Source organism: Zootoca vivipara, chromosome 2 (assembly GCF_965207765.1).
Source record: "Zootoca vivipara chromosome 2, rZooViv2.hap1.1, whole genome shotgun sequence".
NCBI classification, from domain to species: Eukaryota; Metazoa; Chordata; class Lepidosauria; order Squamata; family Lacertidae; genus Zootoca; species Zootoca vivipara.
Genome location: NC_142584.1, coordinates 4,680,312 through 4,705,946, shown reverse-complemented (window position 1 = coordinate 4,705,946; position 25,635 = coordinate 4,680,312). Strand labels below are relative to the sequence as shown.

At 47.1% G+C, this 25,635-nt stretch overlaps 1 protein-coding gene across 8 annotated transcripts in view; it reads right to left on the bottom strand.

The window, feature by feature from the left end:
* The window catches only part of PDE1B (phosphodiesterase 1B), a 145,482-nt gene that overhangs the window by 20,202 nt on the left and 99,645 nt on the right, over nt 1–25,635 (bottom strand). For all 8 annotated transcript variants that reach the window (XM_035101310.3, XM_035101300.3, XM_060272139.2 and 5 more), the window contains 7 exons: nt 13,984–14,097; nt 11,374–11,556; nt 10,348–10,414; nt 9,492–9,608; nt 8,619–8,759; nt 5,723–5,823; nt 4,739–4,864 (listed from right to left, as the gene is read on the bottom strand). In XM_035101310.3, coding sequence (XP_034957201.3) covers nt 4,739–4,864; nt 5,723–5,823; nt 8,619–8,759; nt 9,492–9,608; nt 10,348–10,414; nt 11,374–11,556; nt 13,984–14,097 — 849 coding nt within the window. The remainder of the gene's footprint in view (nt 1–4,738; nt 4,865–5,722; nt 5,824–8,618; nt 8,760–9,491; nt 9,609–10,347; nt 10,415–11,373; nt 11,557–13,983; nt 14,098–25,635) is intronic.

The window sequence follows — 25,635 nt, the reverse complement described above, 5'->3', positions numbered from 1 at the left end:
CAGGAGTCATGAGAAGCTCAAATGGCATTGAGTCACATAAATGCCTGTCTTCTGGTGGATATGTTCCCAAATATAATACATCTTCTCATGTACTCTTGCCTCCAGGAAGCCTTTGCAATGTTAAGCTTCCCAGCCTCCCAGCAAGGCCTTAGTAACTATAATACATTTATCAGAGCCTGTCCAACCCTATCCAATTTCATTCTTTTTCTGAAGATGAACGGATTCAATAGGTAATCATCATCACAACTGTTTAGTCCTGTGCAGCTGCGTTTGAAGGAGAATTCTGTAAAACTCAAAAGCTTACTCCCACTATTTCTTAGGACTGAACAAAAGATATAATCATGCTTCTTCCATGTATAGGCACATCCAGACCATCATTACAAAGCATCTGGCTACCCAGCATGCATAAGGGTGTTCTGTAAATTCCAGGAGGAAGCCAATCATGATGGGTCTCCATCAGAAGCGTATGGAAGGGGGGCAGCTGTGTAGTTGGGTCTTTCCTATACCCCTCTTTTTTCTCCAAGTGGTGTGATCCATGCAAGTATAAAGCAATTGCACAATCTGCAAATAGGGAATTCTCACAGAAGGTGAAAGGGGTGAGGACTGGCCTGTAGGGAAACCAAGTGATGTATCGTGAAAGGTGAGCTGCCTATAGAGCCTCATCTGACCCTGTCAAGTTGACCTATAGAAACAACCCATGGGTTGCTTTTGAGTCTGGTCAGGGAGCAGGTCTGGATATGGGTAATGAAAAGAGTGTGGAAACTGTCTTGGGCCAGGAAAGGGTTCCAAACCCAGGGCGCTGGGCAAAAGATGCCTGTGGGTCTCTTTGATATTATACAGCTGCCTAGGAAGGTGATGTGGGTTGAAATCAAGGAGACTAGCAGGGCAAGCATGAAAAGACATTCGGAAGATGGGATCTGGAGAAGCTCAGACCCTTATCACCTGCACCAGTTGACTCCAGCTAAAGTCTCATCATAAATTCCAAGACTCTGAGCCTATGTGTGCATGAAATGGACAAATGAGGTTCTCTGCACTTCTCTGCACAGAGTAGCTGGTGTTTCCTACATTGCAAGTGCTTTCTTTTCATGTGGTGTGTTGGAAGTCTGGGTATATTTCCAGGTGAAGGCAGGAGAGAGCCACAGCCTTCATCAGGGTACCACAAGGCCTGGATTTCATCAGGCCTTGCAGGACCCTGCTCCCCCTGGCGGCTCACTAGATGAGCTTGTCGAGAACTGGAATAACCGGCTCTTGGTGGCCATCAATGAGATCGCACCTAAGCGCCCTCTGCAACTGTGCCGAAACCGGGCCCCCTAGTTTACCGAGGAGCTCCAGAAAATGAAGCAGGACCTCAGATGGCTAGAGCGAGTATGGCGGCATGCTCGCGACGGAGCCTCAAGAACATCTTATAGGACACCTATGAAAGCCTATGAGATGGCAGTGAAAGCTGCAAAGAAGTTTTACTTCTCAGCTTCCATTGCATCTGCTAGCTCTCGCCCAGCACAACTTCTTAGAATAATTAGGTCTCTAACAACCCTAGAGGAATAGCCAAATTTAAATATGAATTTGACTCATAGCTGTGAGGCATTTGTGAGCTTTTTTGCGGAGAAAGTCTTGCTGCTCCGCTGTGACCTCAACTATCCTCGGGTTCAGTATTGGAGCACTTTGATCGGATACTCCCTGCCGATGTAGACAGATTCCTCTGAGCTGGAAGGCCCACCACTTGCCCCCTTGACCCGTGCCCATCCTGGCTGATTAGAGCGTGTCCAGATGAGGTGCGGGCCCCCCTGGGTGAGATAATCAACCTGTCCCTTGGCACGGGGACTTTCCCAGGGGAGTTGAAGGAAGCAGTGGTGTGTCCACTCTTAAAGAAAACATCTCTAGATCCTTTAGATCTATCCAGTTACCGCCCAATTTCGAATACTCCATACCTGGGTAAGGTAATTGAGAGAGCGGTTGCCGAACAGCTTGCTAGGTTTCTGGATGAAACATCGGCTCTGAATCCATTTCAGGCCAACTTTCACCCTGGTTATGGGACCGAGACAGCTTTGGTCACCCTAACAGATGATTTCCGTAAACAGCTGGATCGAGGTGGGTTGGGACTGCTGATTCTTTTAGACTTGTCAGCAGCCTTCTATATGGTCGATCACGAACTTTTGGACCACTGCCTTGCCAACGTGGGGATTCAGGGCACAGTCCAACAATGGCTGCGCTCCTTTATCTCAGGTCGGGAACAGAGGGAGGTGCTAGGGAAGGAGTTGTCACCACGGCACTCCTTGGCGTGTGGAGTCCCACAGGGCACAATCCTTTCCCCGATGCTTTTTAATATCTTTATGCGTCCCCTTGCCCAGATTGTCTGGAGTTTTGGGCTGGGTTGTCATCAATATACTGATGACATATTGTCTGTTGATGGATGGCCGCCCTGACTCGGCCCAAGACACACTGACCAGATGCTTGGAAGCTGTGGCTGGATGGCTGCATGGGAGCCGGTTGAAGCTAAATCCTTCGAAGACAGGGTTGGGACAACATGGGGTTGGGGGGGGGCAACTCCCATCTCTTGCAGGGGCTCACTTAGTGCTAGCACCTTCTGTCAAGAGCTTGGGTGTCACCTTCAATGCCTCCCTTTCCATGGAGGTGCAGGTTGCAGCCACAGCAAAGGTGGTATTTTTCTATCTCCGCTGTATCAAGCAGTTGATCCCTTACCTTTCTCACCCTGATCTGGCCACAGTGATCCATGCAACGGTCACCTCCAGGCTTGATTATTGTAACTTGCTCTACGTGGGGCTGCCCTTGAAGCTGACCCAGAAACTCCAGTGGGTGCAGAATGCCGCGGCGAGGCTCCTTACGGGGTCTTTGCCGTGGGACCACATTCATCCAGTGCTTTACCAGCTGCACTGGCTCCCGGTGGCGTACAGGATCAGGTTTAAGGTGCTGGTTTTGACCTTTAAAACCCTACGTGGCCTAGGACACTCGTACCTACGAGACCGTCTCTCCTGGTATGCCCCACAGAGAACCTTAAGGTCCATAAATAACAACACTTTGTAGGTCCCAAGCCTCAAGGAGGTTAGATTGGTCTCAACTAGGGCCAGGGCCTTTTCAGTACTGGCCCGACTTGGTGGAATGCTCTGTCACAAGAGACTGGGGCCCTGCGGGATTTGACAGCTTTCCGCAGGGTCTGCAAGACAGAGCTGTTCCACCTGGCCTTTGGTTTAGACTCAGTCTGGCCCTTATGTTTCCCTCCCCTTATGGTTTTGATTTTTGGGCTACTACTAAAATGAGATGCGGGTGGTGCTCTGGGTTAAACCACAGAGCCTAGGGCTTGCCGATCAGAAGGTCGGCAGTTCGAATCCCCATGACGGGGTGAGCTCCCGTTGCTCAGTCCCAGCTCCTGCCAACCTAGCAGTTCGAAAGCACGTCAAAGTGAAAGTAGATAAATAGATATGGCTACAGCGGGAAGGTAAATGGCATTTCTGTGCGCTGCTCTGGTTTGCCAGAAGTGGCTTAGTCATACTGGCCACGTGACCCGGAAGCTGTATGCCGGCTCCCTCAGCCAATAATGCGAGATGAGCGCTGCAACCCCAGAGTCGGTCATGACTGGACCTAATGGTCAGGGGTCCCTTTACCTTTTCCTTTACTAAAATGAGGCTGCATTTTAAATTGTATTTTAACCCGTATTTTAATTAACTGTTTTTTTTCCTATTATGTTTTATCGTAATTTTATTGGTGTTAGCCACCCTGAGCCCGGTTCTGGCCTGAGAGGGTGGGATATAAATAAAAAAAATATTATTTATTATCAACCCATGCAACAAATGCAAGCTTATTTCATATGGATTTATATACTATTCATGGCATATGGATTTCCTGGAAATGCCATTGTTTTCAGACCTGAAATCCAGTGGTCCAGAAACAAATTCACCACTTCACTTGCTGCTTGTATGAATTAAGCCTAATATTCTGACCCTTGTTTCATGTATTGATGCACAAGTCATGAGTTCCTGTTTTCCTGGTCCTTACAGTATTGCTGTCATCACCCTCAACAGCCGGGGTGAGGAAGCTGTGTGCCTCCAGATGCTGCCAAGCTACAACTCCCATCATCCCTGTCCATTGGCAATGCTGGCTGCAGCCAATCAGAGTTTGAATCCAACATCTAAAGGGTCACAAGTTCTCTGTCCATGATCAATAGGTAAAAGAGACATGGAGGCCAAAAGTGGGTCCAGTGAATGGACTGGGAGCATCTGGTGCTATATAGAGCACAGGTGTGGGGAACCATTGGCCCTCCTGGTGTTGTTGAACTACAGCTCCCATCAGCCTCAGCAAACATGGCCAATGGCCAGAGATGACAGAAGCTGTAGTTCAGCAACATTTGGAAGGCCAAAGGTTATCCATACCTGCTGTGGACCTGTGTGTGGACCTGAAATGAGACCATCAGGAGCTCAACAGAAACACATATGAGCTCAAATAAAACAAAGTACCCTATTTAAAACTGCAATCCTAAACCCACCCAACTTAGTGGGACATTTTCTGAGTAAGTAAACATTGCACAATGAGAGGGCACTGTGTCCACAATCCTATCCACTTTAGCTGACAGCAGTGGTTGCAAACCATTGGGCTTGACTCTCCCACAATGTCTGCCCCCTCCAGGAGAGTCCTCCCCTCCCCCAATTTCTCCCATTCCAAGGCAACATCTTCCTCAGCCTAGAGTGAGTCCTATCCAGCAGGCAGGAGGAGGACGAGGTCTCACACGAATTCATCCTTGGTCAGGTTGACGAGGATGTTCATCTCCTCCTCCTGCATCATCCGGAAGACGGCACTGATGTGGTGGTTCTCAAGCACCGAGCGGTCATTGTACAAAATGGCCGTGTCTGACCTGGGGAAGGGAAGAAGAACAGTACGGTTCAGAGGCAGCTTTAGCAATGCCAATTCCAGTCGTTTCACAGGGATTGGGGTGGACATTCCAACACTTCCAATTTTCACCCATGCACCCATGCACATATCAGGGGCCATAGTCCAACACTCTAAGCATTGAACAAGGGGTATAGTTTGACCTGCACAGACTTGGCTGCAGTGGTGGTTGGAGCCCATTGAAGCTGGTAAGGTGGATGCCCATGAGTAAGGGAAGCCAGAACCAATGACAGGCAGAGCCACCATATTCAAGTTTGCCCCCATCTAGTTCAAACCCTACCGAGTTCAATAATGGCAACTGGCTCCCAATTAGCTTCTGGGCCCAATCCAAATGTTGGTTTTGATCTATAAAGCCCTAAATGCCTCAGGACCAAAATATCTCAAGGACTGCCTCTCCCCATATGATCATCCACCGAGGCCCTTCTTCGTGTGCCTCCTCCCAGACAGGTCCAGAGGGTGACAACACAAGACTGGGCCTTTTCTGTAGTGGCTCCCCATTTGTGGAATGCTCTCCCCAGAGAGGCTCACCTGCTGCCTTTGCTACATTGTCTTTAGGTCCCAGTCAAAAACATTCCATTTCTCTTCTCTCAGGCCTTTGGCTAATTAGACCATCATGGCCTTTCAAACTGTTTCTGTTTGTTACTATGCTATGTCAGGGCCTGGAACATGCTCTACCTCTCTGCCATCAGAAGACTCTCTCACACATTTTTATAATAGCTGCCCATTGTACCAATAAGCTCTCTCTCTCTCTCTCTCTTTCTCTCTCAACACACACACACACACACACACACACACACACACACAACACATCCATATTGCTCACTTGGTTTGGATGTGGAAGCTGTTAGTGGTCCCTGTGTGCTCATAGTCATGGATTGCTGCTGCAAAGACAATGGCCAGGACCTCAATCTCTGCCAGGCAGTGCTGCAAGAGGACAGAAACAGGAGATGCCATTGGAACCTGTGGGGAGCCCTCCCTTTCCCAGCAGCAGAGACAGAGAAGGGAAAATACTATTCACCAGGATGGATCCCCTCTAGCCTCATATCTCGTGAACAAGTCCAGTTCATACTCATGGACCACCCTCAGAATAGCGTAGTGCTTTGGTGGCTTCCTAATGGCCAGGGTTGGGGACCCCTTTCCATCCCAATGGCCATGTTTTCTTATGGCTGCCTTCCTGTAGCCTTATGTCAGTGATGGGCAGAGCCAGAGGCAAAAGTAGGAGGAGCAACAAACATAACTTTTGCTGTTGTACAGTAGTTAATGTCTGCACACACCCCTTTGGGCATCCTTCAGGTGTCCTAGGTCTCCAGTTTCCCACCCCTGCTAAATTACTGATTTGCTGCATTACAAACTTCTGTGGACCAGAGCCCGTTTCAACAGACGCACAAAGCCATCTGATGGGAAGCCTGTGACCTCCATAGAGAAACAGGAAATTGCTTTACATCAAGGCATACCATTGCTCCCTCTAGCTCAGTATTGTCTACCCTGACTGGCAGCGGCTCTCTAGGATTTCCGATGGGGAATCTCTACCAACCTCACCTGAAGATGCTGAGGACTGAACCTGGGACTGCCACCTGCTCTACCACCCAGCTATGGCCAGGCGGTGCTGCTGCACTACAACTCCGATCATACTTGGACAACCACTGATCATGCTGACTGGGGCTGATGGGACTTGGAGTCCAATTGGATCTGGGGTTCTTCATTCAGCCGATGACGTGGGCTCTGATCCATGAGATCACAATAGATTTTTTTTTGTTATTATGATGCCACTAGATTCTATTGTTGTTTCATTGCCAAGAAACCAACCAGCTACCCCTCTGGAATCTATTGCAGTGCTGATGCAATGAGAGGCATCAGAGAGGGGTGGTGGGGGATGAGTGTTCAGACCCCCTAGGCTCTCACTTGTGGGGTGCCTCAGGGTTCTGTCCTCTCCCCCATGCTTTTTAACATCTAAATGCAGCCACTGGGAGAGATCATCAGGGGGTTTGGGCTTGGTGTTCATCAGTATGCGGATGATACCCAGATCTACCTCTCTTTCAAATCAGAACCAGTGAAGGTCCTGTGTGAGTGTCTGGAGGCGGTTGGAGGATGGATAGCAGCTAACAGACTGAGGTTGAATCCTGACAAGATAGAAGTACTGTTTGTGGGAGACAGGAGGTGGGCAGGTGTGGAGGACTCCCTGGTCCTGAATGGGGTAACTGTGCCCCTGAAGGACCAGGTGCGCAGCCTGGGAGTCATTTTGGACTCACAGCTGTCCATGGAGGTGCAGGTCAATTCTGTGTCCAGGGCAGCTGTTTATCAGCTCCATCTGGTACACAGGCTGAGACCCTACCTGCCTGCGGACTGCCTCGCCAGAGTGGTGCATGCTCTAGTTATCTCTCGCTTGGACTACTGCAATGCGCTCTATGTGGGGCTACCTTTGAAGGTGACCCAGAAACTACAGTTAACCCAGAATGCGGCAGCTAGATTGGTGACTGGGAGCGGCCACTGAGACCACATAACACCGGTCCTGAAAGACCTACATTGGCTCCCAGTACGTTTCCGAGCACAATTCAAAGTGTTGGTGCTGACCTTTAAAGCCCTAAACGGCCTTGGTCCAGTATACCTGAAGGAGCGTCTCCTCCCCCATCGTTCTGCCCGGACACTGAGGTCCAGCACCGAGGGCCTTCTGGCGGTTGCCTCGCTACGAGAAGCTAAGTTGCAGAGAACCAGGCAGAGGGCCTTCTCGGTAGTGGCACCCACCCTGTGGAATGCCCTCCCACCAGAGTTCAAAGAGAACAACAATTACCAGACTTTTAGAAGGCATCTTAAGGCAGCCCTGTTTAGGGAAGCTTTTAATGTTTGATGGATTCCTGTATTTTTGTGTTTTGTTGGAAGCCGCCCAGAGTGGCTGGGGGAACCCGGCCAGATGGGCGGGGTATAAATAATAAATTATTATTATTATTATTATTATTATTATTATTATTATTATTATTATTATTATAGAGGCAGAAGCCGTCTGAATACACAGCACAAGGTAGAGAAATAGGGAAGAAGAGTGGGAACTATGGCTTCTTTTCGACTGACAGAGGTGCTTTCAGCACCTGAAGATAAAGCAGAAAAATCGCTATTGCAATAGCTGTAAGTTTTACGGGTTGGATTTCTGCCTGTTACATGGCTACTAAAGGTACAGAGTCTCTATCAGAAATAAAACACGGCAACAAACAAGGAGGGAGATGGTGAGGAGAGAAGGGTCTGGCTTAGTGAACTGTTGCCTTCAGAAAGAAACCTATTTTAGAACTCCTTCCATTATGCTAAACCATGAGAGGCCACTAGGAGTCACTATGTTGTTGATGTCAATGCTCAGTCCCATTTTTCTAGAAAAAGGGGTACGGGAATGTCTCCCTTGTTCTCTTATCATGGCAATGGCACCCACTTGAGAGGTGCGGGAACTGAGTTCTGGTGAGTTCCTGCTGAAAGAAAAGCCCTGTCAATGCTTCATATGTATAGATTTTCTAGAGATGGGCTGTAAAAGAGGACTTGTGGTGTACCCTTCATTTCTGCGATCTAGGACTGCATTACTGGGGTGGACTTGGCCAAGATGAGAAACATACTTTCTAAGAGCATTAATAACCCACGATTCCCAGTTTGCCTACACCTAGAAGAGCTTCCCAAGGTGGCACCACAGACGCTTCTCAGTTAGAGAACTGGCAGACAGAATATCCACATGGTGCCCTCACCACCATGCCCGTGCGAAGCAGGAAGCAGTGCACAGTCTGGGTGACGTCAGCAGCGTGTGTCTGGTTGTGATATGGGTTCTTGTATTTCCCGTAACCAGCCTCCAGTGCATCAAGGAAGGTCATGAGGTACACCGTGGGGATCTAGAGATAAATGAAAAGGTTAACAATGTAGCTCCAGGCAAGCTTTGGGGACAGGAGTAGTCAGTGCTTTTTTTCTAGAAAAAAAAAATGTTTAGGAGTACTCTCATTTTCCTACTCATATTGAAATAAAAGTAAAGGTAAAGGTACCCCTGACTGTTAGGTCCAGTCATGGACGACTCTGGGGTTGCGGCGCTCATCTCATGTTATTGGCAGAGGGAGCTGGCGTACAGCTTCCAGGTCATGTGGCCAGCATGACTAAGCCACTTCTGGTGAACCAGAGCAGCGCATGGAAATGCTGTTTACTTTCCTGCTGGAGCGGTACCTATTTACAGTATCTACTTGCACTTTGACGTGCTTTCGAACTGCTAGGTTGGCAGGAGCTGGGACCGAGCAACGGGAGCTCACCCCACCCCGGGGATTTGAACCGCCGACCTTCCGATCGGCAAGCCCTAGGCTCAGTGGTTTAGACCACAGCGCCACCCGTGTCCCTCAAGGGCTCTGTCCTATGGGGCTGCTCATATAAAAGGTGCCCCCTTAACAAAAAGATCACTTAAGATCACTTAAATACGGAATATCCCAAGTTGGAAGACACTTTCCTTTTCGCGCTCTGCAGCTCAGGGTAGCTGCTTGTTTGGTGCCCTGGAGTCTTCATTTTGTGGGAGGGGTATGGAACAGCCCTTTAATAAATCACAATAATAACAACACTGTGATTATACACACGGCATTTCTTACCTTGAAGCGGCTGTTGAGGTTGTGGCGGGTGAGCAGTTCAAAGACAATCGTGCGCAAGGCATGGTCCTCGCTCACCTTATTCAGCGCAAAGACATCAAAAAACCAAAGGTCAAGAGTCTACACAAGAAAAGCCAAAAAAGAAATGTAAAAAAGGAGGACCGTGTCCTGAGCATAGTGCACTTAACTGGTACAGGATGGAGAAAGAATGAGCATCAAAAGAAAGGAAAGCTTCCATCTCTCAACTTTGGAGCACGTTGAACAAAAAGTATTGCCACAAAGAGTTCCTTTAAGCATGTGCAAAGAGCATTTCCCTTTTGCAGTGATGAGCTGTAGCTGGTCCCTACACATCCAACAAGATTATAGGCCATTAATTCCTGATTAAAAAAAACAATGCTTTCAGCTCCAGTGTCTCTATTTTAAAAAGGTTACAGCAAAACAAAGGAGGAAAGCTAAGAAAGTTTCCTTGACTCATGCAACTTGATCACAGAAAATGGGTCAGGGTATAAACAACCAGTGCCTTTTTTGGGACAGTATCCATTGGTACAGCGTACCATCAGGACTCTTTCTTTTTGCTGTTCATGGCAGCCATTTTGTGCTGGGACCCACAATATGAATGCCAGCCTTCTATTTTTCTTTTGCCCCCCCCCCCAAAAGCACAGTGAATAACTACCAACTTGACAGGTTGGGGCAGGTGCAGAAGCATCACATTAAGGAAGGAAGCAAACTAAGTTAAGGCTGCAATCCTACACACACCTACCTGGGAGTGAGCCCTCTTAAACTGAATGGGCTTACTTCTGAGTAGACATGGGCAGGATTGGGCAGTAAGTCCAGCATCCCCCTAATAGAGCTGCATTACCTTCAGGCAGTTGATGACAGAGGGAGAATAGTTCGGCCCCACCGCCGTGTATGTCCGACGGAACATCCTACAGAGCAGATAACAGCAGGTCAGGCTCTCCATGGAACATCTGGACTGCATCCCAACAGAGACACTTCCCAAACCCTACTGAGCATCCAGATGTCTGAGGGCTGGACATAAAATACTGGATCCAAGACCCTCTCTCCTCACATACTAGGCCAGCAGTCCTCAATCTTTCCAAACCCAGGAAATTCAAATGGGACTTGACATTCAATCTTTGCACCTTATATATCAGGTTGGGGAGCCCTTTCTTCAGCCTGGGGGCCAGGGCTAAAAGTGGGTGGGTCAATGGCTGTACATGTTGCCTTTCTCTGTCGTCTTTCCAGGGAAAGAAAAAGTATTCTCACAGCTCAAGGGCAGGCTCCAGCCAGGCAAAACAATTGAAGAGTGTGTGAAGCAGGGCTGGTGAAGAGTGTGGCCAAAGGAGAACTGGCGTTGCCTGTGGAGAATTCCAATAGCCACACAGAGAAGACTGGAGAGATGCATTTGGTCCACGAGGCCTGATGTTCCCCACCCCTGTTATATATTATCTTTGCCCTTACTATATCTATCTGGGTCTGCTGCCTTCCACCTCCTCCTCCTCCTCCTTGCTCAACCCAGATGGAATCTACACACATATAAAAACCGCTGTGAAAATGCTTTTTTAAAAATATGTTTTGAAAAATATAGTGAATTTGTCATAGCTCACCTTCACCATCTAGTGTCGGATTTGTATATTGCATGATACAACACACTTAAAAACATTTTATTTACAGCTGTATAGCTGAGTCCCCGGTCCTTCTTACGCCTTCCCTTTCCAGATGATAGCCAGGGCACCCTGATATAGTCACCAACAAGGCACAGTTGTGGGGCAGGGCCCACCCATTGGGCCAATGCACTAGACAATGCTTGAAGCAGATGGAGGACCATCCCCATATGGAGCAGCCCTGTTCCGACACACACACACACACAGCACTCCATCCAGACCTTTCAACAAAGATGCCAGCTTGAACAGCATGCACAATGCTGCGGAACTTGGGCTTCTCCTCAGATCGACGTCCCTTGGAGCGGGTCTGCTGCGTGAACGTGGAGGCCAGCCAGTCCCGCACCTCAGAGGGAACTGCATCAGACTTGATCTCCTGGAGTTCATCTTCCGTGTCCAAGATCTGCCTGAAACAGGAAAAATGAGCAGTGAAGAACCGTGAGCGTTTTAGTGAGAAGGGCAACTGCAAAGAGAAGCAGGACTGCAGTTAAAACTGAGAGGGATAATGAGGGAGAGGGGGAAAGGGAAGAGGGAGAAATAATCTGGAAATTGGTCAAATTCTGGCATATAAAATTCTGACTTTTGTAAAAGCTGTGATTACAAGATTCAGTTTCAGGGATGCTTCACTGGCCAGTTCAACAGGCTGCACTTACTGGTATTTCCTCCTAAACTCTCTAAACTGAACAGTTTCCAACAGGTTGTAAAGGGCTGCTATTTCTTATGCAGAAACAAATTGAGGTAGGGAAGAGGATAAGATCAAATTCTCCTGAGCCTCCAGAGTCACCCTGCAAACTAGAGATGCTTCTCCAGTGGAGGCGGATGATAGGTCAGTAGCAGAGGACATGCTTGGCATGTAGGTCCATCCCAGTTCTAGCCCCCGGCATCTGCAGTGCAGAAGACTAGGAGAGCCACCACTAGCCAGCATAGGCAATGCAGGACTGGGAGACTGTCTTAGCACAAAGCAGCTGGAATTCATTCTCTGCTTTGAAACAGGGCAACAACAGCACACAGCATCTGTCTTTTTAAAGGCACTGCATATAACTTCCGCCTTTTGAAACTTTTGCATTTGTCAACTTCTTTTACAAAAATTAAACTTTCAACCTCGAGTTCCAATTTTAGAAGTTTGTTTTTAAAATCTTAAAATTCTAAATTTTCAACACTGGTCATATCCTGATGGAAATCTATGTTCATCTCTGCAAATGAAAAAAATACACCTACACATAGAATACTGCCTCTTCTCTGGCATCATCCTATGCACTGCTCCCTCTCTATACACTCTGGGAAGTTGCTACAGTTGGCTTAATGTTAAGGTGAGTTTACTCTGGCAAACATCTACATGGATTTTTTTTTTTTAGCAGCAGTGGGGAGAATGAAGCAATTACCGAGGCAATTATATAAATCTTTAACTGCAGGGCTCTTCTCAACCCAAGCTCACCTCCACATAGTCTTGCTCCTCCTAACTCTCTCCAGCACCTTCTGCAAGGTGCCATGTCTCAAACTAAGGGGCTCCAGGAGAGTTATTCTTCAGCTGCAGCTGTGCAGATGTTGTTGGACTCCAGTTCCCATCATCCCCCACCAGCTTAACCAATGGTCAGGGGTGATGGGAGTTGTAGTCTAACAACATCTAGAGACCCATGGTTGAAGAACACTGTTTCTAGTCCTGTGCTATCAGGGCAGAATTCAGGCACTGCAGCATCACCACTGCAGATGGCCAGGGAGGGTAGGGGTGCATTGGTGCAGCTTTCCGTCAGTTGGCTTGAGGAACCATTCTGCTCCCAAAAAGCACTGACTCTGGCTTCGCTCCTTGACCCAAGTGAGCAGATTGTTCACAGGCTGCCTCCCTGATTGGATTCCTCCCCAGCGACAGAGCATGTTCTCATGGCATGCAGGGGGCATGCACACTTACTGAGGGAGCATGGCGTGGGGTGCAAAGAGTGAATGCAGCCTGCCACACACCAGCCCAGTCCATGTTGCCGGAGTGACACCAGTTTTGCAAGGGTGAGGATAGGATTGTAGGATGCATGGCGTCCTTCTCATGCCACCCTTCCCTGAGCCACTTTGCCCTCACAAAGTGGTGCAGGGCTGGCTTCCTCTTTGCTTGTCCGATTCCTGCAAACACAGGTCAGCTTAAAAGGGGCAATGGGGGGAGCTGTCCAACTAGGAGGGAAAGGCTAGCATTGGAACCAGAGTCCTGGACACAACCGCTGAAAGAACAGGGCAGCTGTCCACAAGGTAGCAAAGGCTGCAAGGAGATGGGTTGAATAGGGGGTACAGCAGCAGCAGCAGCAATGGAGAATTCTTAGAGGAGGCCTTGACACCCAACCATTCCCTTCCTGGTGCATCACTGGAAGGCCTGATCCTGCAAGAGGGCAAGCACTCTGCCTCCTCAATAGGGCTTCTCTTTGGCTTCACTGCCATCTTTTATTCTTGTAGCCCAGGAGATTAGCTTGGGGGAGATGGTGAGTTCTGTGGCATAGGGAAAGTTTGGGCACAGGGCAAAGAGTGGGGCCCAAGGATAGTGTGCTTTTTAGAGTCAGTACTAGAGGGAGTCATAACTCTTCCTGGTCCCAGCATGTACTGGAGTCTACAGGGAACTGCCTCTCCTCAGGAGGTCTCATCTGACTCGGGATCAGGTCCCAACACTACTGAACTGCTTCCGACAGCATGCAAAACACCAGCCCCGACACCATCTTGAAAACACCCACCTGAGCTTCTGAAACAGTCTCCCTAGACTTGCAGGTTCTGCAGTTAAACCAGTGGCTAGCTCAGTGCTTATTTCTGGGTCCTCTCTGAAAAAAGGGGTCAGGCAAGACACACGAGCCCCACAGCCTCACCTGGTCTCATCAATGTAGACAGCTTCCAGCAACGAAGCAGTATATTCCAAGTTCTTCTTCAGCTCCACAAGATTCACTTCTCCCGTCTCCAACTGTTTCACCATGTACCGCAGCCTGGAGGGGGAAATGGGAACACAGGGAAGGTGGAAATGAGTAAGGGGGAGCAGAACCTTGCAGGGCTCTCTGGGTCATCCATCAAAGGGCACCTCACTCCCATCATTACTTTGTGAGGGACCCGCCAGGGAGAAATGGAGCAAATAGCATTTACACCAGTGAAATTGCTCAAATGCTGTGATAATGTGGTGGCTGGATTGGGCAGATATGTGTCCAAACCCCAGTCCACAAAAAGGAAACTGAAAAATGAGTTATAATCAAAAACAGCCCAATGAGGACTGAGCATGCTCAGTAGGCATGGAATGCTGAATGGTTACCATATTAAGCGGGTAGGGAGAAGAAAACTAGCAGGAGAAGGGATGGAACAGAGTGATTGGAACCCTGAACAGAATAACGCCACACTGGACCACTCTGTTGCAGTGCCCCACTCATATACACAAGACCCAGTTTCCTGGCTTCTCTCTGTTGGTTGTGTTTCACCCTGATGCAAGGTGCCGATAGGGGGCTCTCCTATGCTGAAAGCTTGACAATGGCAAAATGGCATGTTAAGCAATGCACCTGGGCCATCTGCTCCCTTGATGGGGCACATCACTAGTTAATAACAAGCCATCAAGCTCAGCTGGGTGTGTGGTCCATAATGTTTCATTTCCGGTTAATCAGCCCTATTGTTCCGCTTGAAGGACATTAACGTAAAAACATGAACACTTCAGGAGAGCCAAATGAGTAGAGATCATTACAGCGTAATTATCCTTTTAATGAAATGGTAAAAACCACACACACACACACACACACACACACACACACACACACACACACAAACTTCTTTGGCGATCACTCGTAGCTGAGTTTCTTCAAAGCCCATGACACCTTTGGTAAAGGCTGTTCTCCAACTGGAGCGCTCGCAGGCTAGTGTTTCCCAGTTGTCAGTGTTTATACTACATTTTTTAAAGATTTGCCTTGAGACAGTCTTTAAACCTCTTTTGTTGACCACCAGCATTACGCTTTCCATTTTTAAGTTTGGAATAGAGTAGTTGCTTTGGAAGACGATCATCAGGCATCCACACAACACACACACACACACACACACACACACACACGTTGTTTCCTGTGGAGCAAAACTACCTGTTAAGAAAAACGCAAGCCTGCTGCCAAAACTAGCAGATCCCTGCTGAATCATAGAATTGTAGAGTTGGAAGGAACCCCAAGGATCATCCAGTGCAGCCAACTGGTTGGCCATGATCCACAGGTTGATCCCCTTATGCTAGCGTTCGATCACGAGCTCATTTTCCTTCATGGGGGGAAAAAGAGCTTCCGGCTCTGCCCTTCATTCACGCACGATCGCAAAGACGGAAGAAGAAGTAATCACTGTTAGCATATTTAGTACCCAGTTAGCTCAACAACTTTGGGTTCCCCCCCCTAAAAAAAAGCTCAACAACTTTGGGTTCCCCACCCCCCAAAATGGGTAGATCACTGCTAGTTTGTTTTTGTTTTTCAGGGAATAGATCGCAGTCTCTTGGAAGTTGGATGTCCCTGATCTAGTCCAGCCCCCTGCAATGCAGTAATCTCAGCTAAAGCATCTATGGCAGGTGGCCATACAATCTCTGCTTAAAAACCACCAAGGAAGGAGAGTCTACAACCTCCTGAGGCAGATGGTTCCGCTGTCAAACAGCTCTTACTACCAGAAAGTTCTTCCTGATGTTTAGTCAGAATCTCCCTTCTTGTAACTTGAAGCCATTGGTTCACATCCTATCCTCTGGAGCAGGAGAAAACAAGTTTACTCCATCTTCCATTTGACAACCCTTGAGATATTTGAAGATGGCTATCTTCTCTTCTCCCAGTCTCCTCTTTTCCAGGATAAACATACCCAGCTCCTTCAACCACTCCTCATAAGTCTTGGTTTCCATACGCTTGATTATCTTGGTTTCCCTCCTCTGCACACATTCCAGCTTGTCAATATCCTTCTTAAATTGTGGTCAGGTGTGGGCTGACCAAGGCAGAATAGGGTGGTACTATTACTTCCCTTGATCTGGACACTAGACTTCTGTTGATGCAACCTAGAATGAGTTCTCTCCTTCCATAAGACACAGTTCTGTGGTCCACCAACACCTAGAAGACCCCCACATTGGCTGCCTCTGCCATCCTGCACTTCTCTACCCAGGGAAGCCAAGGATGTGATGTGGGGGAAATTGAAGCAACTTGCAGCACGATGAGTCAGAACAAGAAAGGGATCTCAACAAGGGCTTTCCATTTTTGATGGCAGTCCTAGGTTTCTCCAAACATGCCATTCTGCCCTCAAAGAATAACTCTTTGCCACAACTGCTGAATAAGAAATTGTTTCCCTTTTCCTGTGTTTCTTTTCTTGCTAAGTTTTCAGAGGTAATATAAGGCAACTGGCTGACCTCTTCTTTGTTTGACTGATTGCTGGAGGTTGATGTTTCAACAATGGGAGATAATGAGAGGAGATAGGTCTTCTGATAGCTAAGAATCTCTCTGGAGTGTTTGGGGAGTCACCTATTAGGAGCTTGGAGCATGGAAATAAGTGGGGTATGAAAACAAACATGCACAAAGCTGAGAGAGTTGAATGTTTCCAGCCGAGGTTAACTGAAATTGTGCGAGCAAATGGGGGTGGCTTTAAAAATAGGTACTCTATGTCCCCGTTTTTTAAAAAATCTGTGCTTTTAACTTTAGGAACACAGTGGGTTTCAGTTTAGTTCAATTGATATAGGGGTTCTATTCCCTTTTCTTTTATGCTTTTAGGTTTTATTTTGTATTTAAATTGTTTTTAAACCTATTTATTGCAAGCCACCCAGAAAACTATGCAATAGGATGGCATATAGCAGTCATAAATGAATATGGGGTTATATCAAATGTTGGTCCTGCCCAGCGTTGACCCACTGGCAGGGCCGGCCCACCCATGAGGCAACGTGAGGTGACTGCCTCAGGTGGCAGGATCCACAGGGGCAGCAGATCCTGATGTAGATCTTTCTCCCCGCCCCCCTTGTTCCTGGTATAGATATTCCCTGGTGAGGAGGTAGGCGCCATTTTGTGGTCAACCTCAGATGCCAAAATGCCAATTCCTGTCCACTGGAATTGATGGTAAACTTAGGCCTGTTAATTTCAATGGGTCTACTCTGAGTGGAACTTAGTTTGCAACAGGAGACCAGGATTCACAAGTTATTCTCTAGGTGTCTGCAGCTTGATGTAGGAATGCCCGTTTGCCTCCACTTAACATGTTCTGCTTGTACATCACCATAATCAGTGCATCAATTAAAAAATAAAGCCAATATTGGAAAGACGTGGTGAAGGGAGCATGGGGGAGAAGCTGCAGCAGGGGCTCACTTCACAGGTGACCTTGAACAGCTGCTTTTCTGTTTTGTTTGTGGATATATCTCTTTTAACAGCTGTTATTGAGCCTCTCTTTGAAAATAGTGCAATCCTATGCACATCTACTCAGGAGGAAGCCCTACTGAAGTCACTGGGGATTTACACCCACGCTGTGGGTTAAACCACTGAGCCTAGTGCTTGTCGATCAGAAGGTCGGCGGTTCGAATCCCCACAACGGGGTGAGCTCCCGTTGCTCGGTCCCTGCTCCTGCCAACCTAGCAGTTCGAAAGCATGCCAAAAGTGCAAGTAGATAAATAGTTCAAGTAGATAAACCTTCTCTGGCGGGAAGGTAAACGGCGTTTCTGTGTGCTGCTCTGTTTCGTCACATGACCTGGCCACATGACCTGGAAGCTGTACGCCGGCTCCCTCAGCCAATAACGCGAGATAAGCGCCACAACCCCAGAGTCGGTCACGACTGGACCTAATGGTCAGGGGTCCCTTTACCTTTTTAAGAATGTATAACACTGGAGCCTATAGGTGTTGATTCCATATCCTATCATAGCTGCCAAGTTATCCCTTTTTTTAAGGGATTTTCCCTTATGCTGAATAGGCTTCCTCGCGAGAAAAGGGAAAACTTGGCAGCTATGTATCCTATTCAGGCACCAATTTGTTTGTGAAGATCTGTGCTCATTTACTGTCATTCTTGAATCCCTTCTTACCTTACTGAGAAAAAAATTGATAGAGAGGGCTAGGTTTCGAACGGCTAGTGACAACAGATACAATCGCGGGAATTACCACCATTCATTACTGATTTATTTGCCTCCTTTTATGAAGAAGTGTCTCAAAGTGACTTTTAAAGTGAGAATAGGAATAACAAGAAACAATAAAACCAAATTTAAAAAGAATAAAGCCAGAACTTAAAATGCTCATCCTTATATATAGATTTATCCACCACACTAAAGGTGCTGTGGTCTAAACCACAAAGCCTAGGGCTTGCTGAAGATCAGCGGTTCGAATCCCCACGACAGGGTGAGCTCCTGTTGCTCTGTCCCAGCTCCTGCCAACCTAGCAGTTCCAAAGCATGCCAAAAGTGCAAGTAGATAAATAGGTACCACTCTGGCGGGAAGGTAAACGGTGCTTCTGTGCGTTCTGGCATTCATCACAGTCCTCTGTGCACCAGCAGTGGTTTAGTCCTGCTGGCCACATGACCCGGAAAACTGTCTGTGGACAAACGCCGGATCCCTCAGCCTGAAAGCGAAATGAGCGCCGCAACCCAATGCTGTAGTTGCTTTTGACTGGACTTAACCATCCAGGGGTCCTTTACTTTTACCTTTTACCTTACAAAAGGAATGAGCATTTTAAAAAGAGGCCACAGACCTAATAAATCACCCTCCAAATTAAGAGTCAAAGGCCTGGGTAAAAAAAAAGGTACCGTATTTGCCTGGTGCATAAAACAGGCAATGATGGCACCAGGCATAACTCCTGGGGAGAGCACTTTCGCCTAATGTGCAGCTCAAACCCATGACCCTGAGATTAAGAGTCTCATGCTCTATTTGGTGGTTAAATGCTCAGGCCAAAAGGCACTCAAGTGGCGCTGTGGTCTAAACCACAGAGCCTAGAGCTTGCCGATCGGAAGTTTGAATCCCCATGACAGGGCGAGCTCCTGTTGCTCGGTCCCAGCTCCTGCCAACCTAGCAGTTCGAAAGCACGTCAAAGTGCAAGTAGATAAATAGGTACCACTCTGGTGGGAAGGTAAACAGCATTTCCGTGCACTGCTCTGGTTTCGCCGGCAGCGGCTTAGTCATGCTAGCCACATGACCCGGAAAAACAGTCTGCGGACAAATGCCGGCTCCCTCAACCAGTAAAGCGAGATGAGTGCTGCAACCCCAGAGTCGTTCACAACTGGACTTAACTATCAGGGGTTATTTACCTTTACCTTTTTATGCTCAGACCATCTTGCTCTGCTCAGCAATCCATCTGCTGCGCCCTGTGTCAGCTGGGTGAAGGCTGAAGGTTCCGTGAAAATGTGAAAAGCAGCCTCACAGCTACCAATGCCAAGTTGTCATGTTTATCCACCACCCCACACTCTGCATCACTTGGCTCAGCAAAGCCCAAGAAGAGAAAGCAGCTATGGCCAAGGAAACCAAAGCTCCCTCCAACTTCACACCCAGAAGCAAGAGAAATAGTCCACTGGGCCTGAGTCCAACAACCTGATTCTCTAGTTCCTGTGCATGGCTCACACAGTCCAGTTGAACATTATGATGCTATGCTTTGGGGTGGGTTGGGGTGACCCAGCCACCTGCCTACCAGAAGGCATGGAAAATGTCAGAGGTTTCTTTGCAGTCCCGAAGATCAACCCAAACCTTCCTCCTATTGATATGCACAAGTGCAGTGGCTTGAAAGGGCAGAAGGAGGCAACCTGCTTTGTGATCTCACAAATAAATCAACCACTTCCTGTTGCTGACATGTGCAAGTATGGTGGCTCAAAAGGACCACAAAAGTTGCCACAAGGGAGCTGACCCTGCATCTAGGGATGAGTCAGCTGACACACCACATCCTCCACAAATTGGGTCTACTAGGGCCAAAATTTTAAGCAAAGTGGACTATAGTTGCTTCTGGGGCCCCTCCGGGATGAGGATCCCTGAAGCTGAAGCTTCATTAGTTTCCTGGTAGATCCACCCCTGTGGGAAATTAAGCATTCCTTGATGCGAAAATGTCTTAAACATTTTATGTTGTTTTACTTCATTTATCTGTCAAGCCAAAATGGCTTTTGAGCTGATTACCAGTAAAACTATGAAATAAACTATAAAATCCATATATCGTTACAATACACAAAAACAATTCCATCACATCACTAGAGCATCAGAGCATCAAGACACCGTTAATTAAAATATACAAGGAAAGAAGCCGCAGATTAGTATCCCTGCACTAAGTCATGGCTTGGTTTTGCTGTTTTTCTGCAGGACAGATTGGATAAGTGCCGGTATACATTATCAACTGTTCATGGTCACTTTGCAAATTGCAAACATTCTCACCAATATCTTTGGAATTTGTATAAGCATCTTGCTTTATAATTTCCCCTTGGGGGAAAAAGAAGAAAAAGAAAGAGCATGGATATTAAAGCAGTTTAAAAACAAAACAGTAAGGTCAGAGGTTCTAAGGTATGTCACTCAGAGAAGGTAAAAGGCAATGTATAGTAATGGGGAACTGTAAAGGTAAAGGTAAAGGGACCCCTGACCATTAGGTCCAGTGGTGACTGACTCTGGGGTTGCAGTGCTCATCTCGTGTTATTGGCCGAGGGAGCTGGCGTACAGCTTCTAGGTCATGTGGCCAGCATGACAAAGCCGCTTCTGGTGAACCAGAGCAGCACACAGAAACGCCGTTTACCTTCCCACTGTAGCAGTATCTATTTATCTACTTGGACTTTGACGTGCTTTCGAACTGCTAGGTGGGCAGGAGCTGGGACCGAGCAATGGGAGCTCACCCCGTCACATGGATTCGAACCGCCAACCTTCTGATAAGCAAGCCCTAGGCTCTGTGGTTTAACCCACAGCGCCACCTGCGTCCAAATGGGGAACTGTACTGACCATTAAAATAAAATCATTACACTTTATTAAATCTGAAGAATATACAGTCATTACAACAAATAATTAAATGCATACACACAGTGAATTTATATTTTTACACACACACACACACATACACACACACCACAGAGAGAAGCTATTCTAGTCATTGACATTGATGTTATATTTATTCTTCATAAATTCAATTAGAGGATTCCACTTTTCTTTAAAATTTTATCTTGTCTATCTTGTCTCAGTCCAATGAATTCTGTAAATTTATACATCATTTCTACCTTCAATTTTTTTTGCTAAGCATTCTTTCTCTGTTGGTGGTGACCTACTTTTTTATTTTATTTTCAGTAACTGGAATAGGTGGACTCAAAACAATAATAATCAATTGGACCAAGTTAGTAAACAATTAAAGGTACAGTGGTACCTCGCAAGACGAATGCCCTGCAAGACAAATTTTTCGCAAGATGAATGTGTCTTGCGATCTGATGGTGACTCGCAAGACGAATTCATTTTGCGAAAAATTCATCTTGCGAATCGCTGTTTTCCATAGGAATGCATTGAAATTTAATTAATGCATTCCTATGGGCAAAAAAGAAAGAAATTTCAATGCATTTCTATGGGAAACTGTGATTCGCAAGACGAATTTTTCGCAAAACGAATTGAACTCGCGGAACGAATTAAATTCGTCTTGCGAGGTACCACTGTATAGGAAAGCATAATGGATCAGTTTGATTTGCAGGTTAAGATTATACATGGATCATTTGCAATTCTTCATATGCTTTGGGCTTTATGTGTGTATTTTATCAATTTAATTTAAAACAGCCTTGCTTTATCGGCTTAGTTTTCACTGAGTTGGTGAATTAGGATCTGTGCTGAATTGCTTTGAATCAAATGTGAGTGCTCACATGGCCGAGAAACAGGTTTGCCACGTAAGATGGCCACACACACACACAGTGTGTGTGTAACATAAAAGTTATACACCATAAACATAACATTTTAACACATTTTTTTTAAAAAAAGGTTCTTTCGAACCTTGAGACCTCCTTCCTTCCCTCCATGGGTTCCAATTAAAAAATTTATTCCTGCATCTTTTACTGTAATCTATCTGTTATATAAACATAGTATCCCAAATCTATGTTACATTACAAGTGTGAATGCATTCCTGCCAATGATTTCAACTGTTTACAGTGATCTCTCAAATACATTAGAAAGTCAAAATACTTGGTCTTCCTGATTCTAAGATGGCAATCCTAACCCTATTTAACTGAGAGCAAGTCCTACAGAATTCAACAGAACTTGCTTCTGAGCAGGCATGGCTAGGATTGCAGCCTAGGTAGAATCATAGAATTAGCTGGCGTTTGGAAGAGACCCCAGGGGTCACCTGGGCCAACCCCTGCAATGCAGGTAAGAAACAGATCTTGGTCTGTTTAGTAGCCTACTATGTTTGTTTGTTACTGTTGTTTATTAAATAATCTAAGGATCTCAAGGTGGTGTACATGATTCTCCTCCCCATTTCCTCCTCCCAACAACCCTGTGAGGTACTGGTAGGTTAGTCTGAGAAATGGTTACCAGTTCAAGGTCATACCCAGTGAGCTTCATGGCTGAGTGAAGATTTGAACCTTGGTCTCTCAGGTCACAGTTCAACACTAACCATCGCACCAGGTTAGCATAGCATGGCAAAGGAAAAGGTAATCTAATTTCTGCCTCTCCAGTATTGAGCTAGACTTGCCATTTGTATCCAAGCTGCCTTTTGCATTCTGCAGTGGTTGTATGCTCTTCCCCCTCTTAAATAATCACACCTGTTTAAATCCTCTCCCACGCAGATGCAGAATTGCTTCAGGCTCCTTCAAGCTGAAGTCTTTCTTTGCGTGTCTTGTACGCCAACTCTTCCCCATTTCCTCTGCAGCAAAGACCTGGCTTGCATTTCACAAACAGGGGACCAGCTGGGCTTTTATTGCTTTCTTGAAAGGGCAGGTTGGTGCCCCGGCTGGCCAAGGGAATAGCAATTGCGCATAAAGAGCCACTTAGCCAATTCCCAGGCTGGCACTCCAAAGCAGAGAGATCTGTGCTGCAGGACAAGGGATCAGAGTCAAAAGAGAAGGAGAAGACAAAGCCATCTGCTTCTCAATGGTGTCCTTCCTTGCAGAGGCTAAGGAGTCTGCGCTCTCCTCCTTAACAAATGCATCCCAGAGGGGGGATTATTTTGCTTTGCACAGGCCTTGCACTTGTAATTTCCCTCCTTAAAATAAAAATGTCATTGCTGGCTGTTCTCCCACAGGAAAGGATTTACATGGCCCACAGATGCCATGGGAAGTTTCCAATGGCAAAGATGCTCAGATATGCTCAGTGGCGCTACTCAGCACCACCAATGCAATGCACTGTGCATGGGAGGTGGGGAGTAGGATTCAGGTGCTCCTGGGCATGTGGAGGGGAGTTTGCCTAGGGCCCCTCAACCATCTGTGCCTCCCCAGCAGTGTCCCCAAGCACAAACAAAGGGGAATGGTTTCAGTGGGATTTCACTCCAGCCCGCTGAGTTCCTACACTAGGAATCTGTTTGCTCTTATGGGCTTTGCTGCGGTGTTCTATTACCATGACAACCTGAGAGACTCAAGCTACTGAGCAGAGATGGACACATGTAGGGAGGAGGTCTCTCTCTGTGTGTGATGCAGTCTTCCAAAAATGCCCAAGGCTCCTAAAAGCCACCAGGACAGGAGATTACCCATTACCTAGCAGGTGACCTTTCTGCACAGGCACCCCTGGAAGGGCTTGTTCTCTACATCAAGCCTGCCTACAGCCCCGTGCCACTGCAGAAGGGGCGAGGGGAGGGTGTCTGAGCAAGGGCGCTTCCAGACTGTCACTACTTTGGGGTTGGATTCAGTTGCCTTCTGGCAAATTCAGCTTGGTCGTGGGGGAGTCTTGCACAAGAAGCCCACTTCCCCGAAAGATCAGACTTTATACATTAAGGGGAATGAACTGAGAAGTGTGGGATTGCACTCCTTTGGTACAACAGCAGCAGCAGCAGCAGCATCTACCTCCCAACGAAGAAATCAGAATGACTGTTCAATAAGCAACTGACATCACCTGACAACAGCCGCAAGGATGAATGCTCCATGGATAGGTCTTCTGCACAGGCTTCACTACCATTACAATCCACTTTTGGTCCAGTGAGTTAACAGCCTTGGCTCACAGCTCAGCAGTCCTCTCTGTGGCAAGGAAAGCCAGTGTAGCACAGTAGTCAGAAGGTCAGTCTGGGACTGGGATCCTCACTCAGCTATGATTCTCACCAGGTGACCCTGAGTAACCTTGCAGCCTGTCCTACCTCACAGGGTTGTTGTCAGGATAAAGCAGGCAGAGGGGGATACAGTGAGAGGAAGGGTAGGGTTTTTTATATAAAAAAAGAATATAAAAATCTATTTTTTTTTAAAGAAATGAGATAGTATGAATGTCAGCACTTAATGTTTGTAAGGTGGCTATATTTCACCTCCACTGTTGGAGGCAGTATGCCTCTGTTGGAGGCAGTATGCCTCACCAGTTGCTGGGAATGACAAGTGCTGTTGAGCTCCGGTTCCACTTACTTGTAGGCTTCTCACAGGCATCTGGTTGGTCATTGTAAGAACAGAGTAGATGGGACTACTTTGGCCTGATCTAGCAGGGCTCTTTTTACATTCTTAGAATGCACATTCTTATTGCCTGGGATATGACTTCCAAGTCTCACACACACGCCTGGAAGAGACTGGGGCTGAAGATGTTAACCCTGTCTGGTTTAGGAACCCTGGGATTCTGCTGGATTTGGAAGAGCTGGCTGGGATTTCTGAATTGTGTTGAGAATATGCTGTATCTGCAAATGGTCCCGAGGTTCACTCCTCAGCATCACTAAAGTAGGGCTGAGAAAGACTCCTGCCTGAAGCCCTGGAGAGGCCCTGCTGATCAGGGATAGGCAATTCTGAACTAGATAGACCAACAATCCGAGTCATTCTAAAACAGTTCCATATGCTCCTTTGTCTAGGAGCTTCGAAGACGTTCCTGCATACATCAGTGTCACACTGCAGCATTTCAAAGACTTTCTTTCCACTTCACAGATCCAGATGGCTCTGAGTCAGGGCAATGTTGGGGGGGGGGAGATGCATTTTCCTGGCCAGCTACAAGGCTGAGAAATGACTGAGGAGCCCCCTAATGCCATTGCAGGCCCTTGAGCGTGTTAACCAGCACCTGGCAATTGGATTTGGGACTGCAAATTCAATTACAGAGCCCAGGCTCATGCATTTGAGCAATTACTGCTGCCTCCGGTCGAGTCACATGAATCCTGGAAGCAAGTCATGCGGAAGAACGTGAAGGGCTGGAAAACCAGTGATATCACCATGCATGTAGCATCACCCATTAGGAGTGAAGCAGTCAGCATAGCCAATGGTCAGCGATGATGAGAGTTGAGGTCAAACACCACCTGGATAGCAGAACATTGTCTGCTCCAGCCTAATGAGTAGCCTTGGGCCAAGGGCCTCTTTCAGCCTAATCTCCCTCACAGGATTGTTGTAAAGATAAGTCAGGTGGAAGGGAGAACAACGTATGCTGGCCTGAGTTCTCTAGCTAAATGGGCAGGATGGAGATGGTGATAATATAGGCATAAGTGGGCTGAAAC